Raw genomic sequence first — 20,062 nt, 5'->3', positions numbered from 1 at the left:
TATAACATCTATTAAAAATAAAAATGAAAATGAGTAATTGACGAGCTTTTATTTTAGTAGGAATTCCTTACCCAGAGCTCTTCCATCATTCCATTTTATCCTGAACTTTGCTTTAACTAGGAAAACCTGCAGGGCCGTTTGTTAGGGTGATAACATCTCGTATATGGATATGGGCTTGGGTATCTGGCGGCCGCCGCGGGTGCTGCTGTATAAACAGCCCTGCGCACCGGAGCCGACCATTATGAGCAAGGGGGGTGGTGGTGGTGGTGGTGGGGGGGGGGGGGGGGGGGGGGGAGTGCGTAATCGTGTGCGCGCCTGGATGGAGACCGCCTGGGTCTGCTGCCGTTTCTAGAGGATCGCGCGCGCGCACACACATACACACACTCTGAGGGATAGTGTGTGAGGCAGCCAGCCAGCCAGTCGGTGCGAGTGTGTGAGCCATGTTGGATGTGAATGTTCGGGAGGAGTGATGCTGCTGCTGCGCCGCTCCTAACGCTCAGACCTCCGGCTCCACGGACCACAGCGGGTAGATGCCAACTCTCCGTGGCGACAGAGAGACGGGGGAGCCTTGGGGAAGGTGTCGGGCGGGGCTGGCGGTCCTGGAACTGGCCACCTAGCCGGAGCGGGGGAGCGTGAGAGAGAGAGAGTCAGATAGAGAGAGAGAGAAGTAACGGGAAGGAAGGAGGGGAGGAAAGCACACGCTACAGGAGAACGATAGAGGATAGTGCGAAGTGGAAGCGGGAGAAAGGAGGAGGAGGGACGGAGAAAGGAAGAGACTAAATGGCTGCACCTATAACGGGCTTCACCCCGCTCCTGCTCTCGTCTCTGACACTCCACCTGCTTCTCCTCGGTTCTTTGTTAACCCTCACTCCGGGGACGGTGAGCACAGGAGGGGTTTTCAGCAGATGGACACCGGGCCTTCACTATCGAGACGCCGGTAAAGTGAGCCAGCAGCAGCAACAGCATCACTTTGAGAAAGCCAGGGAATCGCCGAGGGGCAGCAGGAATCTACGCCCAAGCAGGTGGATCTTAGCGTGGACTAAGGGATGCTGTGGAGAGCGGCGCGCGGAGGGCATCCTATGGGCAAGGAGGGCGCAGGAAGAGAGACTGAAAAGTGTCGGGACGTTTTGGGCTCCACTACCTTCCCCTCCTCTCCACCCTAGTAGTAGGGGCAGGTTGAGCACCGATGGCGTCGGAGCAGGAGAGGGTGTGGAAAGAGGAAGGATGGGGAAACTGGGCATTGTTTCATCTTCCACCTCACCTGCTCTCATCCTTTTGGTTCTGAATGGCAAAAAAAGGGCAGTAAAAAGGACTAAAACGTGCGCGCAACTATGGTCGGAGTTGAGGCCACACCTTTCCAAACGTGGCGCTGACAGAGCCTTTGTGCACGCCTCTGGACCACGCAGGGCACCCGGAAGTGGTGAGAGAGAAGCAGGAAAGGCGTGCAAAAAGGCTAGTGGGGTGAGGAATATCTCCTCAAAAATCTTCCTTCTGACCAACAAGCCTTCACCTGGCTCATTTCCAGCCACTCCCTACTGGTGCAATCATCCTATTTCTGGATACAGTTTACCTCATGCTAACACTTCAAATTGCATCTCCAAATGTCAACCAAGAAAAGTGGACTGCAGTTATTGTTTTCCAGCTTTTAATTTCTCCAAGACTCCATGTGTTTGTAAAATTCAGGATGAAACAGTTTTTTGGAACAGCATCAAGAAGATTTGGGATGCTGATGAGAGCTCTGCCAGTGTGGACAGGAGGGCTGGTAATTGTTCTCATTTAGACAGACACAGTGTTATCAATCCTAACAGCAACAGAAAGGTGAGTGATGGTGGCAGCAGACCTGGGCACATTAAAAACAGAAAAGAGAAGGGTGTACAGGGAGACATTAACCGCAGTGCCAGTTTACCCTCTTGTGTGAAAAAATTGTTTAATTATGCCAGAATCATGGATGATGGAAGAGGGGTAAAGAGAGGCAGAGAAGAAAGGGTTTACAAAGGCAAACAGCATGATGATTTGACTAATCATGCAGAGAATTGTTCAGTTTTTCCAGTTGTGATGCTATCACTCAGTGCTGATAATAAGCAACAGCAGGAGAAATCAACAATCAGGGGGCGGGGCAGTCAAGCCCAGAGAGAGAGCAGGGAGGTTAGTGGTGGCTGGTTCAGTTGTCTGGGCAAAAAAGAAATGGGGGAGGGATATTTAGCCACACTGATGGTCCCCAGGAGAGGTATGACTCAGATCAGTCACCTCAACCGATTTCTCTCTATTAGCATCTCAGAGAAGCCCAGTCGACACCTTCTATCCAAAAAAAGAGCTTTCACTAATGCTGAATCAACAAACCCTGAACTGGCAGTTTATGAATTCACTCTGAAAGAGCCAAGTGACTTTACAGATATAAGAAGACCATCTGAACGGCATCGCGAAGATGCAGAAAAAGTAGAAGCAACTTCTGAGGCAGAGTCAGCCAGTGACTCTGACCTTTCTGTATCAGCCACAACTCACCCTGCAACAAAACGCAAACAGCGTAGTCAAACTAAAGCGAGGTATCCATCCTTTTCCTGGCCATTGAATTTGACCACATGGCAGGAGGAGTCCTTACTTCCCTCCCCCTCAGCTCATGAGGTTATTTCAGCACAATGGACAGCTCCACAATCCTCTGGAGGCATGTTTATGTGGAATAAATTGAACACAAACAGCAATAACAACAACATAAAGGATGCAAGCAAGGAGATTGATGAATATAGTCATGAATCCAAGACAGCAAAGACAGCCTGGCATGGCGAGACACAAAAACAAGATCTATGGGAGAGTGCTGTCCACGTTAGGTGCATTGAAAGCATTTCCAGTGACTACTCAGCCACTGAGCTAGGTGAAAGCGCACATATGCAATTAAAATCCGGTAATCAAGTGCCATTAGAGCCCGAAGGTGTCAGCCTGTCAGAGAGGCAGCAGATGGGGACCAGAGAAGAAAGGGAGAGAGGTGTAGAAAAGGAGGGAGAGGGTTTGGAGGGGTCTGCTGCTGTTGCTTCTGCTGTTTGGGGAGGAAAATTAAAGGTGGGGGAGGGCAAGAGAGAGACGCGGTGGATGGGAGGTAGAGAATCATGGGCAGAAGAGGAAAATGAGGAGGAGGAGTGGGAAAAGGAGGAGAAGAAAAAGGGAATCCAGGGAGAGGAGAGTAATGTGGAGAGAGGGAGGAGTCAGGGTCAGGATCAGGGCAGTAGCACTTCAACCGTCACAGACTTGGATCACAAAAGAGGGAAAAGAGAGAGTCGAGCAGATGAAAGCAACCAGGGAGGCGAGGGAGGTGAGACTTCAAGGGGGGAGAGGAGTCTGGAACGCCTGATAATAGTAGCAGATGAGGATACCTCACCGGGAGAAAAAGAGAGGAGGATTCTGATGCCGTGGTCTCGTTCTAGACGTGCCGCCAACAAGCATCCTCATTTCTCACTGTATAACTACCAAGTTCAAGTAGCTGAAAACCAGCCACCTGGCACCTCAGTCATTATCATGTCAGCCTTAGACCAAGATGCAGGAGAAGCAGGCAGAGTTAGCTACACCATCGCCCCGCTGATGAACAGCCGATCATCTGACTACTTCCACATCCACCCAGAATCAGGACTCATCACCACCACTCAGATTCTCGACAGGGAGCACATGGACCAGCATTACTTCCGGGTCACAGCGACTGACCACGGCTCCCCACGCCTCTCTGGCACCACAATGGTAGCCATTACTGTGTCAGACCGCAACGATCATTCACCTATATTTGAGCAAACTGAGTACAGGGAGACGATTCGGGAAAATGTAGAGGAGGGCTATCCCATCCTACAGTTGAGAGCAACGGATTCAGACTCCCCATCCAATGCAAATATTCGTTACCGGTTTATTGGAGAATCAGCCGCAATAGCACGGACTGCCTTTGAGATCGACCCCCGCTCTGGACTTATTACAACACGTGGATCTGTGGACCGGGAAATAAACGAGCACTACACACTCCAAGTGGAGGCCAGTGACCAGGGAAAGGATCCGGGGCCACGCTCTGCTACTGTCAAAGTTTTTATCACAGTGCTGGATGAAAATGACAATGTGCCTCAGTTCAGTGAAAAGCGCTATGTGGTGGCAGTGAAGGAGGACGTGAGGCCTCACTCTGAGATCCTCCGTGTGAGTGCCACGGACCGGGACAAGGACAGTAATGCTGCAGTTCACTATAACATCATCAGTGGCAACAGTCGCGGACAGTTTTCCATCGACAGTGTCACGGGTGAAATTCAGGTGGTTGCACCTCTGGACTATGAGTCTGAACGGGAGTACACGCTGCGTGTGCGGGCTCAGGACAATGGAAGACCACCTCTCTCCAATAATACAGGAATCGTCAGTGTGCAAGTCACAGATGTCAACGACAACCCACCTATTTTTGTCTCCACCCCCTTTCAGGCATCTGTGCTGGAGAGTGCCCCAGTTGGCAGCTCCATTCTCCACATTCAGGCCATCGATACAGATTCAGGTGACAATGCCCGCCTAGAGTACAGATTAACCGGCACTGGCTCTGACACACCATTTGTTATCAATTCTGCCACTGGCTGGGTCACAGTTAGCTCTATTCTTGACAGAGAATCTGTGGAGCATTACTTTTTTGGTGTTGAGGCCAGGGATTATGGAATGCCACCCCTTTCTGCCACAGCAAGTGTCACCATCACAGTCATGGATGTTAATGACAATCGGCCCGAATTCCTCCAAAAGGAGTACTATGCTCGACTGAACGAGGATGCAGCCGTTGGTACTAGCGTAGTGACTGTCACTGCTGTGGATCGAGATGTCAACAGTGCAGTGACCTATCAGATAACTGGAGGAAACACCAGAAACCGCTTTGCTATCAGCACGGCTGGAGGAGCGGGCCTTCTTTCATTGGCTCTTCCGCTGGACTACAAACAAGAGCGCCGTTACGTTCTAACTGTCACCGCCTCAGACCGTACACTACACGATACCTGCCAAGTGCATATCAACATCACCGACGCCAACACACACCGACCTGTGTTCCAGAGCGCTCATTACTCTGTCAGCGTGAATGAGGACCGACCGCCTGGAAGCACAGTGGTTGTAATCAGTGCCACAGATGATGATGTTGGCGAAAATGCTCGCATCACATACTTTCTTGAGGACAACATCCCACAATTCCGCATTGATCCAGCCACTGGAGCGATAACACTCCAGGCAGAGCTTGACTATGAGGACCAGATGACCTACACTTTGGCTATAACTGCTAAAGATAACGGGATACCACAGAAATCAGACACAACATATGTTGAGGTGAATGTAAATGATGTAAATGACAATGCACCTCAGTTCCTCAGTCCCAGGTACCAGGGGACGGTGAGTGAAGATGCTCCTCCCTTCACTAGTGTCCTCCAGATCTCAGCCACAGACCGTGACGCTCATGCCAACGGTCGTGTTCAATACACCTTTCAAAACGGTGAGGACGGGGATGGAGATTTTACCATTGAACCTACGTCTGGCATTGTCCGAACCGTCCGCCGTTTGGATCGTGAGAGTGTGCCATTCTATGAGCTGACTGCCTATGCTGTGGATCGTGGTGTTCCCCCTCAACGAACCCCTGTCCACATTCAGGTGACAGTCCTTGATGTAAATGATAATGCACCAGTCTTTCCTGCTGATGACTTTGAGGTTCTGGTGAAGGAAAACAGTGCTGTTGGTTCTGTTGTGGCCCAGATCACTGCCACTGATCCCGATGAGGGTGCAAATGCTCAGATCATGTACCAAATTGTGGAGGGTAACATCCCAGAGATCTTCCAGATGGACATATTTTCAGGAGAACTAACATCACTCATTGATCTGGACTATGAGGCCCGTAATGAGTATGTGATTGTAGTCCAGGCCACATCAGCACCTCTAGTCAGCAGGGCCACTGTTAGAATCCGCCTGGTGGACCAGAATGACAACCGCCCAACTCTGAAAGACTTTCAAATTATTTTCAACAACTTTGTGTCCAACCGGTCCAACAGTTTCCCCAGTGGGGTGATTGGGAGGGTACCAGCCCATGACCCTGATGTGTCCGACAGGCTGTACTACACCATCGACAGGGGGAATGAGCTTCACCTGCTGCTCTTGAATCACACCAGCGGAGAGATCAAACTGAGTCGAAAACTGGATAACAACAGGCCTCTGGTTGCTCCCATGCTGATCACTGTCACAGGTAAGACACCATGAAGAGAAAATGTTTAGCAGAAATGTGGGGCAGTTGGAGTTTGTGATGTCCATTCAGATTCCCCTCAAAGCTTTACTCAGTGTTAGAAAATGCTGTGAAGATAAGAGGTCCAACACTGCGAGGCTTGTGTGTGAGTGAGAAACGGATGAGAGCACGAGAAAAGGACTGGCTGAGCTCTGTGCTTTCGCATAGCTTGGGCTCATGAGGAAATTGGATTTAGTCATCTGGTCTTTCTCAAACCTAATAGAAGGTGATTCAGCAGGTATAGAAGACAAACCAACAAACGGTGGTTTTGTTTCTGAAACCTAGACCTAGGATAAGTTGGGACAGACAGTAACCAATCCTCTCAGGCTCAAAATAAGTTTTGATAAAACGACGAACAACTAAGTCCTTCAGGGGTACTTCTGAGTTAACAAATGCTCATGAAATACTTATGTGGACTAACCAGGTTGGTAGGTTTTAACGTTGCAAATCTGTAACGCCTGCCTCCAGAGGGATAATCTGTTACTTATTTATTTATTTATTTATTTATTTATTTATTTATTGTTAAATCTTCCTCATATATTGTGAAGAAAATGGACTCATCCTTGTTTTGTTTCAAGTGTAAGATGTGTTTGTGGATGTGTGATGTGTAGTGTGGATTTTAAAGGTGGGCAAACACTCATTATTTCATTAAATCTGCTTTAGTCTCTTGCATGAATGAATGCCTTGTGAATCATTTTGTGTGGAAAAAAAATCTCTGGCACTCCTGTTTCAGGAAGTAGAAATTAGTCAGAGGAGTGGGGGAGTGGAAAACAGCAGGATTTGGAGTCTTGGTCATTGATATTCATGATATGCAAATGTTTCGCGTCTGATTGGCTAACAGCAACATATATTCTTTTGCTGCCTTTGTTCACTCTTCCTTCTTGGGTAATTGCAACGTTAATGTTGTATCCCCACAAAGAAGCCTGAATGTGTTCTGCCATGTTGTTGAGTTGCTAATGCTAACTGCTAGCTTCTACTAGCGGAGACACGCTGTCTTCTTTCCTTACCGCTAAATCAACAGCCTTCCACAGCTGCAAGCCAAGGTGGTCAGGGCCATTAATGTTAATAATTCCCAGTGGCGTAGAAGAGAGTGGCCTGTAGTGATGGGAATTCCGGCTCTTTTTAGAGAGCCGGTTCTTTTGGCTCAGCTCACCAAAAAGAGCCGGCTCTTTCGGCTCCCAAGTGGTTCCTCAGATTTTCTGTTGCGTAGAGTACATTTATGAGTAAAATAATACAAAACTATATGTAAAATGATTTACTAATGTAAAAAATGCGATATATCAAATATTTATCATTTCTATGGATTTAATAACTGAACTCTTTAAGAAATCTCCACTTTCCGACTGCTGGCGCTCATTTTCTCACCATCTTCGTCGCACTCTCCTCTCTCTCGCTCGCCTTTTTCCTCCTCCTCATTCCCTCTCGTCTCCCCTCCACCCACACATGCTCTGCTGTGTGTCTGAGTCTGATCCTCCCTCTTCCCCGCCCCTACTGCTCTGTGTGTGGACAGTCTGGACACGCAGTTACACATGTTGTCCAATCGCCTGTAGCTTTCACCAAAGTAAGGGGGGAGGGGAGGGGACGGCTCCCAATGACGAGCCGGCTCCCGTCGTTCACTTCAAAGAGCCGGCTCTTAGAGCCGGTTCGTTCGTGACCGACACATCACTAGTGGCCTGAGAGTTTCCCCGTTTATTTTTGTTGTTTGGCTAATGCAGGCGATAGGGGTAGATGGCTATTTTCACCCTCATAATGCATGTGAACCTCAGCATGACCGATCATACTTAAAAAATAACAAGAATTACACATTTCTCTGTGAAACTCCGCTTTGAATAATTCTGAACAATAAAATCATGTTGAATGAAGAATTTAAAAATTGCCTCGCCCTTCTCAGAGTGAGACAGCTGCCATCACTGGCTGAACATCCTATGAAATGATATATGTGCTTATATAATTTAATGCACAATGACACATCCTTTAAAACTTTATTGAATATTTGATCATTAACAAAATTCTCTACTAGACAAAACTTTGTTCCATGCTGATTTTTAGCTTTAGCTAGAATTCAAGGCTACATTTTTTCCTAAAAACATTTTCTTGTACACTTATGTGTGTTTTATTAGATGTGGCTTTTAAAGTCTGAGCCTTTAACGCTTTTAGGGTTTCCTTTTGCTGTCACTGATCAAAGCCTTAAGAATTAACGAGCTCCAGAAAGAGGAAATGAGAGCAGCATTGTTGCTTTGTAGGGCAAATACTGTGTTCGCATTCTGTCTGTAAGCGTCGCGGAGGAGAGGTTGCTTGGGAATGTGTGTGACCCGGTATCCCATTTACACAGTTTCTATGAGGAGGTTTATGTGTGCTCGATGTTGACCTGTGCACGCTCACGTTGGCGTCATTTTGCATGAGATGAAAGAAAATCTGGGTTTAGCAGACGAGACAAGGGTGAAAGAAGAAGGGGGGTCAGTTAAATGATACAAAGAGATGGATGAGATAGTAATGAATGAGCTTTGTGGGGTCATTGCATGAGTGAGTGAATAGAATTCAAATGACAGGATGAATGAGAGAGTAAACAGAAGAAGTGAGTTAGGTTTAAGAACATAAAGAAAAGTTTGGCTAAGCGGCTAAATTCTGAAAAAAGTTGAGGAAAAGTAATACGTTTGAGTGTGTGTGCGTGTTTGTGTGTGTGTGTGTGTGTGTGTGTCTGATTAATGAGATTTTATCCGTGCTCCTCCCTCTCTTCAACACCAGCTCACCCTCTCCCAGCCCATCTCATCCCCTCCTCCTTGATTCCTCAGGATCTGACAGTTACGAGGTTTTAATAAAACCACAGTCAGCCAGAGTCAAACTTGGAGCAAAGCTGTCACCTTCATTGTTTGCTGTGTGTTATCTGTGTCCACCTGTTCTTCTTCAACCCACAACTGTCTTCTTCATCTTTGTTTTATCTCACGTTGGATGGATGAGATGCATCTCTGGTATTCCTGTTATTAGTTATCATTTAACTTGCCTTCACTTTTCTGTCACAGTTAAGCTTCCGGCAGTTGTACCACTGATGATAAAATGTATTATGTGTAGAATGAATCTTTATTAATTCAAAACCTTTAACCCTGATGAGTATCACAGCCTGCACTTTTCCAGTCACCCTTGATGGGATTTTGAATAGATTATTGCTTGTCGTTCTGTTGTGATCAATACCAAGTCCTCAGCTTGCACCTGTTGAAGTACTTTGTTGCGTACTGTGGTGCGTTCAGGATAATCATTCTGTCATAGACACCTTTTCTTCTTTCATCATCTACTCATGTTTGGATTCAGAACTCAGCATTAAAAGGTCTCATTCACTGAGAATGTAAAAAAAAAATTATTCAACCCCTATCGCCTGCTTTAGCTGCTGAAAGGAATCAGATGGAAAAAAACTGTTTCTTCAACGTCACAAGGAAATTTGCATTCAAGGCTCTGGCCAACTTGAATTGTGACTGCAGAAGGCTGTTGTTCATTTCACATCCAGGAGAGAGCAGAGAGTGCCTCGGCTAATAGAAGCTAACCATTAACAGTGATCCCTCGCTACTTCGCGGTTCGTTTATCGCGGATTCACGACTTCACGGATTTTTTCTTTGGAGCCTTATTCAAGGGAAATTCGCCGATTCGCGGTATTTTTCACCAATTCGTGGTATTTTTCTATGCGAAATATCAAGAAATTCCTTTTTTTTCATCAATTTCATCATAAAATGCACTTTTTGTAATAAAACTATAAAAAAACCAAGTAAACATTTTTTTTTTCTTGAGTTTTACCCACAAAAAGAGAATGTGATCATACGATAATTCAATATAGTACTGTACTGTAAATATGGTGTCCCTACTTCGCAGATTTTCACCTATCGCGGCCAGGTCTGGAACGCATCTACCGCGATAAACGAGGGATCACTGTACACGTTTAGGCTTGTGGAGATCAAAATATCAATGTTGCAAGCTAACGGAGGCAGCATGAGAGTCATGTTGTTGTTAGCCAATCAGAGGTGAGATGTTTGCAGATCATAAATATTAATGAGGACTACTCGTAATCTTATCGTTTTTCATCCCAGAGTCATCTGATAAATTTCTACCCCCTGAAACAGGAGCGTGAGAGGTTTTATTTCCACATAAATCTACTCACGAGGCTGACATGCATACTGGAGAAAAAAGCAATGAAAAAACGAATAAAATGACTTCATTTATGATAAAAAAAAAAGTGTTCTCATGCTTCAAAGTCAGCCAAACACAAGAATAATCCACCTTGTGTTTCCAGTTTGAGTGAGGATGTTTCTGGAGTTCTGCAGACTTGCAGATTTCTGACACCTAATTTTAGGTTGAAGGAGCAGAAATGAGTTTCTTCACAGGAGGTTCCCATGAGCACTGTTCATACTGACCGAAGCTCAAAGGTTTCTCCTAAAAGAAACATGCTCATGCTCATCTATGGTTGTTTTTAGTATTATTATTGCTTTTTGACTCATTTTTCCCATCACATTTTCTATAAGCTCATATTTTGTAATGGGTAAATTTGAATTTCAAATGGGTCAAATCACAATACAATTCCTTCCATTGATGTTTTTTTTAGTTTTTGTTGTTAAAAGCAAAACAATCCTTAATATTCTATTACATAAAATGAGCAACTACCTTTAAAGTTTAAAGCTTCTTTGTGGAGTATTTCTCTTATCCGATGGCACCATCACTGACAAGCACATCACACAAAAACTCTGTTCCTCTGTTTTTTTAAGATGGCGACTTCACGTTTCTGTTTATAAATGTCCTTCTGTAGCCGACAAACAGAGCTAAAACACGTTATTTTACGAGTGTTATTCTCATGTCGTGTTGTGTTTTCATATATTTATATTTTAAAGACTTTCTTGTCCGTGAAAAGTTCATCAACTCTGCATCAGCCGAGGTATTCCTTAAATTTGAAGCAAGTAAGCGGTAGTCTAACGCTATTGGTTAGTTCTGGTCGGCGCTCAGTTTCTTATTGCACGGAGCTCTGCAGGGCGGGGGGCGTGTTTAGCAAAAAAATAAAAGACATATTGGTTATATTTTATCATAATGAGACAATCACTTTTATGGATTTCTGACAAATCATACATGATTTCTTGTTGGGGAAAACTCCGGAAAGCTACTTTAACACAAGTTTAAGGAGACCTATGTTCTGTTGTTCTAGCTCTATTTGAAATACGCTGTGATTGCACAATGATCAGAGTTGGCAGAAGCTATCAGGGTTTTACTCTAAAATGCTGCACACCACTCTTTTATTTGGCAGTGTCTGCATGCCCAGATCTTGTCGGACTCAGTGTTTGGAGTGTGTTCTCATAGGGAACATGCAGAACCAGCTGTGCATACACAACTCAGCAAAAGCTTTTATGGCTAAGCCATAAGCCTTCAGATTTTATAGTTTTACATTTAGAGTCAGAGGGATCAATAGCAGGTCCTTACTTGACCACTCAGCGCTCACAAAGCCCTGGATGAGAAAGAGACTTGACTTTAGCTACACAAACAGCCATTTGTCCTGAAAGTTTGCCCGTTTTGTGGAAAATAAGCTGTTATTAGATTCATCTGAACTCAAAATGTTTTTTTCTTCAAACCGAACATTTCTTCCTTTTCACCTCTTAAAGTTATTTTCTCATCAGTCTCCATCTGCAGTACCTATTCTTATTTTACCTCTGCTCCTCCTCAGTCCTGCTGTTTAGAGAGAGAGAGAGAGAGAGAGAGAGAGAGAGAGAGAGAGAGAGAGAGTGTGTGTGTGTGTACATACACTAGAGTGTTAGGATTTACATTTAGGCTTGCCCCATTTATTTGTATGAATGTTGGAGCCGTGTTTTGCTGTGGCAGAAATATTTTGTGTGTGTGTGTGTGTGTGTGTTTTCTCAGGAGGCTTTAAGCGTTGCACTGGAGGTTGTATTCACATCTTCTCAATGAATAATATCTGTGCATGCCAGAGAGTGCGGGGACTGCCCTCCTCCCTCTGGTCCTCTCACTTTCTTGCTCGCTTCCCTCAATTTCACTTTCTGTCTTCCACGCTAGTTTTATTTTTTAATACTTTGCATCAGACTATTGATTCTGATGAGAATTCTCACATTTACATTCTTGTGCTGCCAGCTCTTTAAACCCACAAACACAAAGCTGATGCTGGCTTTAGGGTCAACTGGTCGAGGCAGTTTTGGGACCATTTGGCATCTCATATTGCATCAGCTCAAGGTGCCCTTCAGCCAAAGTAACCACCAGCCGCTCCAGCTGCCAGCAGCAGTCGGTGGTTATACTGGCAAACTCCCAGTTGTCACTGGAGGAGGGGGGGGGGGGGGGGGGGGTTTGAATGTAGAACAGAGCTTTGCTGAAAGTAGATTTAACAGGGTGAGTGAAGGTTAAGACGAACACTGCATGGTGTCGACATGTTAGAGAGTCATATTCCATCAGATTAAGTCTTTGTTGACATTTTGTGGTGATTCCAGAATATTTAACTTCTTCACTTTAAAGGACAGTAAACTAGTGAAAAGTCAACCTTAACAGTTCCTAAAAAACAGTTTTTAACCTCTTTCTATGGATTAGCTGGAGATCAGTTTCTTTTTTTTTTTTTACTTTAATACACAGAAAAAGCTGCAATAAATTCAGTTTAGTGGACATTTGAAGGAGGAACAGTTTGCTTAATGAATTAAGAAACCCCATTTTCATACATGCAGAGCAACATCATCATCCCGGGAATATTTGGTAATTCAAATAGTCAATTAGTATTAAAGGTAGGCTATTGCATTAGTGTTGTAGTGTTGCAGATCATTCCTGTTTGTTTATTTACTGAATCAAATGATTTAGGGAAAAAATGTGAAACGATGTGCCGCTGTTTGAGTTCAGAAGAATGTTATTATGTCTGATTTGATCAGAATAAATGGGTTTAAAGCAAAGAGATGAACTAAAGAAACATATGTGACATCTTTTTAACCCAACTCTGCTGCTTTATTAAATTATTTCCTATTGTTACTTGTGTTTTCAGCGCATGCATGGCCTAAAAAGGATTGTGTACTTCTGTCACAATGCCTCCATAATGAGTTGGTCCTCTAAACCCAACAGCGATGCAGTCATATTCACCAGTACACGGACCAGTTCCTCCCATCACATCCATTTGATTTTAAATTCTGATACACAGCCGGACCTTTCCATCAGTAAAGATATATTTATGGTCACTTGGATTCTTATTTCATGCATCTTCCAGCAATTCCTCATCAAAAATAAGATAAACAAGTAAAAAGAAAAAAGCAATTAAAAAAACACTGAACATTGGTAAGAACCCCGTGGAGTGGCACTAGACAGCATCTTGTATGATAAATCTGTGATGTATTTATGTATTTTTTAAAATCATGTTTAGTTATAGCAGCTTTACTAATACACAATAAAAATTTATCTCATGTAAATATGCCACACGGAGTCAGTTAGAGCTTCAAACGTATTCTCCCTGGATGATTCTGCACGCCATCCAGGGAACATAGCACTTTCAAACTGGACAAACTCATTATGCAACTTACATCCACGCTGATGTGAGTGAAATGGCCTTTTGTGCTTTGTGCCAGGATTTTTGAGAGTTCAGATGGTGTTGGTAGAAAAAAAAGCACATCACATATTAATGCTAACATTAAGCCTGGCCACAGATCAGCACACAATGAATTCACTTAGTGTACACACAGGTCAGTGCACCGATGTTAACTATTATCTTCTGAGTGAGCACTCTGATGATGATTCTTGGGTAATGTGGGTCAGCTGAGAGAAGTCAGCTCCCAAGAGAATACTCTCAATGCTCTGGATTATGTGGAATAACGACGCGTTTTATTCACCCAGTGGTGCAAACATGAGGGTGAAAGTGAGTCTTCAGAGGCTGCTCTGGAGTTGGAGTGAGCTGATCGATACGCCAGCACTTTGATCGTCAGCGTCTGCAGCACACAAGTCAGGCGGCCTTGGGGCAAGACACATAACACGACAACTGCCCCTGATGTTTTAGTGTGTGTGTGTGTGTGTGTGTGTGTGTGTGTGTGTGTGTGTGTGTGTGTGTGTGTGTGTGTGTGTGTGCGTGTGTGTGTGTGTGTTCTTTGGCTCTGGTTGGTTAAAAGGACTAATAAGAAATGCATTATATTTATTTTACACTGTAAGAAATAAAACGTTGAATTTACTCCAAGTTATGTCAACTGGTTCCACTAAAGTTTAAACGTAAAAAGTAAAATACATTTATCGTTAACATAACATAACACTATGCAAATTACTCTTTTTAAATTACTAGGTTCAGTGGAACCAGTTGACATAACTTGATTAAGTTAATTTTCACTACAGTGTAGGTTTGAAGTTCTCCCTGTTGTTAACTTTGAGAACCACGCATCTCTACATGCCGATTGCCTTTTTAACTAAATTTTTCAGTGGCACAGAGGATGATTTAAGTTTTAAACAGGAATAAACGGGGCAGCAAATGTCATGAACTAGCCTGAATGTCACATTGTGATGAAAACATGGTTGACTTCTGAACCCAGAGTAAGCCCTGCAGCTTTTGTTTTTGGCTTCATCGTATAAAATCCTCTAACGCAACCTGTTTGTTAGATACACAGAACACTAATCAAAGCTTTAATTTAATTAATATTCATATTTAATGCATTTTTAATATTTAACCTCAGAGGCCCTAAGAGGATTTAAACTTTATTTCGCCAGATTTTGTTTTTATAAAATTTTCTGCATTTACCATTAGCTCTGCTACAGCAGTTGTCTTTAAATGTGTCACTTTAAAGGTGCCGTCTGAGATTTTTTTATCTGGAATTTTTTTTTGCCATATTGCTTGAAATACACTTCACACACCAATGGCAACCAATAAATACATGTTTTGTAAAAAATAAAAAGAATAGTTTTAATCTCCTCTGAAACTATTCTGGAAAATCCTCATCTAATCCACGCGAAGCGAGTGGGAGTAGGTTTGGTTTGTAGTTGGTTCTGGAAATTTTGACTTTGTGTGCTTGGTCAGTCTGTGCTGCAAGCTGATGTTTTACCATTTCCTGCAACCACCAAGGGGAGATCCTGAAGAATGGAGTTGGACCTTAAACTTTTTTAAAATCGAAATGTAGCTTAATTAAACAGCTGTTCCCAAGAATGAAAACTGCACCTTTGGGAGTAATTTTTACCATGCAGTTTTTCACTGCAAAAGTTTGACAACCATCATATTTTATTGAATTTGGGAGTTTGAAACATAATTTTCTCCAATTGGCAATCAGCGTGCAGGAATCAGAAGTCAAACAAGGTCAAACTTCTGTCTTTGGAACTTCTTTTTGTTCTTTGTGCAACCATGTTTTATGTTTCTCTGTGAAGTCAGAATCTGCCTTGTATGGAAGAGGATTAGGGCTACTGAAAAGACAAATAAAGAAAATAAAAATAATTCTGACTTTATTCTTTGATTTTAAAAAGTCAGAATCCTGAGATCAAAGTCAGAATTGTATTTCTTTTTTTTCTCCCCAAATATGTTTATTTTGATTTTCAGATTAAAACATTACAAAATACATCACCCCCCCCCCCCCCCCCAACACCTACCCAACCCAAGAATCCCCTACCTCCCACCCCCCACTTCACTCTGCTTCTTCAAAGTCAAAGGCGTCTAGAAGATGCAAAAAGGGCAGCCAGATGTCCTTGAAGTCCTCGAGTTTTCCTCTGGCCATATACGTTAGTTTCTCAAGCGCCAGACTCCTGGACATAGAATTGATCCATTGTTTCACTCCTGGCCTTTCTATGGCCTTCCATTTCAAGGCAATAACGTATTTAGCTTGTAACAAGGAGAATTCAATCAATTTCTTATTCTTTTTGTTACATACAAAGCTGTCTGGATAGATGTGCAGTATACAAAGTTTACAGTCAAGGGGCAACTTACATTTAATTAAATCTGAAATAATTGTACAGATTTGCTTCCAAAAGATTTGAAGTTCTTCACATTGCCACATACAATGATAAAGTGTCCCTTTTTCTTTTCCACATTTATTACAATCGTCAGGGATATTAGGGTCGAAATTATGAAGCTTCACTGGTGTGAATTGTATTTCTTTTCTTTTTTTCCATTCTGTGGCCCCAATCATCTTCCGTAGTCCTGGACTAACTTGTCTTTCCTTTAGACATACTAGTTCACCAGCCCATCTGTATACATTACTCTTCACGTCTCACTCTAAAGGTCTACAGGTTTATGAATGTATCAGCTGCTCACAACAACGCAGGTTAAAGTGGGAATCCTTTTAGCATGTCTATATCTTCACCCGGTTGGAGTCATGATGGATCTGTCAGCAGGTCGACTCTTCAGGTTTGATGTTTATGAACTTTGACTCAGTTTGCTTTCATCTGAGATGCTCAGAGAGCCAGATGGTGGGTTTAATCCTCAGCTGGCTAATTAAGCGTTATGTAGCAGTGGCACCGATGTAAAGAGGAAACCTGTGACACAGGCAGATTTTTACACTGACCTGAATTAGTTCTGGGCTCGCATCAGCATATCTGTAAGCACGTTTCTGCTTTAGAATGACGTTTCAAAGCAGCTGGGAACATTTCTGGCATGAACACGGTTTGGATCAGCGTATAGAAACACTAATCTAATTTCATGCTGCAGCTTTTAACCCACTGCAGGCTAAAGAGGAGGTCATGTCTGTTTAACACCATCATGTGAATAATTGCTTGGCATTGCTCAGCTGACAAAAAAATGAGTGCAGGTTGTGTTCCCATTTCTATTTTCCAGTGTTTAGAATTTGTCATCAGGCAGTTTTAATTACGATCTTCTGGAAGCTTCCCACTTGATGAGAGTGTTTCAAGGCGTTCAGAGAGGCAGAACAATTCCTGGAAAGTTGTGATAAATAAGGCAGGAGAAGTGTCAAGCTGGAAATCCACGGTGGATGGAATGAATATCCTGACAGAAGTAGATTTCATGGAGTTGGAAGCAGAACAGATTCACGTTCCCCGTGGAGAGCTTTGCAGATACAGGAGAAGATTTGGTACAAATATGTACAACTTCCCTTAAAATGTTTTGGTCATGTGCCCTGCGCAGATTCACACACACACACACACACACACACACACACACACACACACACACACACACACACACACACACACACACACACACACGCACGCACGCACGCACGCATGCACGCACGCACGCACACGCACACACACACACACACACACACACACACACACACATGCAAATCTTCCTAATTGCTCTGGAGACGCATCATTTTGATCAAAGCCAAAAATATTAAGAAAACAGGATTTCTTTGGGCAATAAGCTGATTAGATCAACTTATTTTGAACCTGAATAAAACATTTAATCACATTTCTGGTTTTTTTATTCAACTCTGACATTTAACAGTTTCTATCTCTTTCTTATTAGCAGTTTGGCAAATGCATGGGTGGATGACTTTCTAAAATACAATAAAAAGGTTCATCTTTAGAAATACATAAAAGACACATGACTAATTAGTGATAAAGGAGTCAAATATACTAAATTAGCTGAAACTCCTTCATGCTAGACAGCCGAGGCTCAAATGTTGACCGAACTGGGGAAATCCAGATGTGCATCAGCAACAAATCATCTGTCTGTGCTCAAAGGTTGAGAAGACGGTCTGGCAATTCAAGTGAAATTTTATTAATAATTTTGCAGAACGAGGAAACAGCATCAGCCAACTGGAAAATGAGGGATCAGTAAATCAATACCACATTAGACTCAAAGCATTAACATGATTACTGTAAGTAAACAAGATTACATCAGAGACAGGAGCAGAAACTCAGACACTGTATATTCAGCTCCAAGACTCAGTTTAAGTTTCATCATTTTATTTTCTGTCTGAATAAAACACTTCCTGTTAGGCCTGGGTGTCTCTGATCGGTGGACATTCTGACTTAGACTGATCATTTTTGCACATAACATTTATTACAATAAATATTATAAAAAGATTTCACCATTGAACACAGTTTTTACATTTACATTTACAACGATTTCTGCATGAACTCAAGTGATTAGCAGCAATTGTGTGTTAAATAGAGATTTTTTTTTCTCCAACTAAAGCCAGGCGGACACTGTGCGACTTTTTCACTTTTTTGAGCCGATTTTCACTTTTGTGCGAGAGTCTACCAGATTGGGGCGAGTGTTGCGCTGAGCGTGGTGCAGTATACGGGGGTGTAACGAGAGGTGATTAACACCCGATCAGCAATCGTGAGCTTGCACGGATTTCTGGTGTGTTTGATATTTTGCTCGTCCCTAGTGAGTGCATAGCAGCACTGTGACCCAAAAAGTACCAGAACCGCTCACGATAAATGCCCAAACATGTGTCAACATGGCTCGCCAGCTATTTCCCTATAAACACACGTGGTACGTTTTTATTTCTACACTTTTTTACGCACACAATGACATGGGCTGCCAAGAAAGCATTTTTTTCTGTGTTTATGTCAAATTAAAATGATCACAAAACATCGATTTACTTTCTTTCTTTTGTTTTCCTCCTCCAACCCCCACAAACCCCTGTGTCCTCCTCCTACAATACTCCCGAAGGACAACAGACATTAATAACAACACAAAAAAAGTCCGGCGTGTTGTGGAAAAACGGCGACTTTTAGCATTTAGGTCTGACTTGTTGGTACCAGAGGTACAGTGTGAGCAGTCAGGTCGCATCTGACAACTGGTTCGTACAGTGTGAGCACATGACTCGTGAGATTTGCTCTGCGGGGAAGTCTGAGTTTGAGCTGAAGCTGAACTCTATGAGTGAAAAAGTCACAGAGTGGCCGTCCAACTTAAGGAAAACATAATTTATGGGCTCGACACACAGGATGCGACAAACGACCGCGATCAGCGAAATTTGTCGCTGTTGCTTTCATTACCTGACACACGGGAGGCGATCCGCGGCAGCGGCCAGCGGCAAAGCCGTCTACGCGTTCTGTTCCATGGCGAAATCGAAACTTCCGTTGTTTTGCTTGTCTGTGTCAGGTCGGAGGGAATTAAGTTATTTAAGCGGTTCAGAGTTAATAAAGCGATAGATATGATGTTTCACAAGGTGCTGCTAGAGTTATGTGAAATCTTACTTCTGATTTTACTATAAAACATAATAATAATCAACTTCTCCTCCATGTTTGCTCGGAGATGAACGGAGCATCCTGTCCGCTCATTGGTCAGTGAATGAAACCTCCGTTGATTGGTCCTCGTCCGAGCGACAGCGATGAAAAGTTGAAAATGTTTCAACTTTCTGGGATCGCGTCGATGGGTCGTCCGTGCACGACACGTGCACGAGCGCAAAATTTCACACGCACGTTTTTCGCGTTTCGCTTGGTAGGAGGGAGACCTGCGATTATCGCTTTGTCGCGCAGGTCTCATTGAAAATGAACGGAGAAGAGGCGACAAACGACCGCGATCAGCGAAATTTGTCGCTGTCGCTTTTATTACCTGACACACAGGAGGCGATCCGCGGCAGCGGCCAGCGGCAAAGCCGTCTACGCGTTCTGTTCCATGGCGAAATCGAAACTTCCGTTGTTTTGTTTGACTGTGTCAGTTCGGAGTGAATTAAATTATTTAAGTGGTTCAGAGTTAATAAAGCGGTAGACTTGATGTTTCACAAGGTGCTGCTAGAGTTATGTGAAATCTTACTTCTGATTTTACTATATAAAACATAATAATAATCAACTTCTCCTCCATGTTTGCACGGAGATGTACGGAGCATCCTGTCCGCTCATTGGTCAGTGAATGAAACCTCTGTTGATTGGTCCTCGTCTGAGCGACAGCGATGAAAAGTTGAAAATGTTTCAACTTTCTGGGATCTTGTCGCTGGG

General features: G+C 43.5%; 1 protein-coding gene across 4 annotated transcripts in view; it reads left to right on the top strand.

Annotated features, from left to right (window-relative positions):
• The first annotated feature begins 296 nt into the window (after positions 1 to 296).
• celsr3 (cadherin, EGF LAG seven-pass G-type receptor 3) overlaps positions 297 to 20,062 on the top strand; it is a 128,329-nt gene continuing 108,563 nt past the window's right edge. For all 4 annotated transcript variants that reach the window (XM_015967374.3, XM_054746341.2, XM_054746342.2 and 1 more), the window contains exon 1: positions 297 to 6,211. In XM_015967374.3, coding sequence (XP_015822860.1) covers positions 781 to 6,211 — 5,431 coding nt within the window. In that variant the 5' untranslated portion in view covers positions 297 to 780. The remainder of the gene's footprint in view (positions 6,212 to 20,062) is intronic.

This window comes from Nothobranchius furzeri, chromosome 15, assembly GCF_043380555.1.
Source record: "Nothobranchius furzeri strain GRZ-AD chromosome 15, NfurGRZ-RIMD1, whole genome shotgun sequence".
In the NCBI taxonomy this organism is placed as follows: domain Eukaryota; kingdom Metazoa; phylum Chordata; class Actinopteri; order Cyprinodontiformes; family Nothobranchiidae; genus Nothobranchius; species Nothobranchius furzeri.
This window is presented reverse-complemented; position numbering and strand designations above follow the sequence as displayed.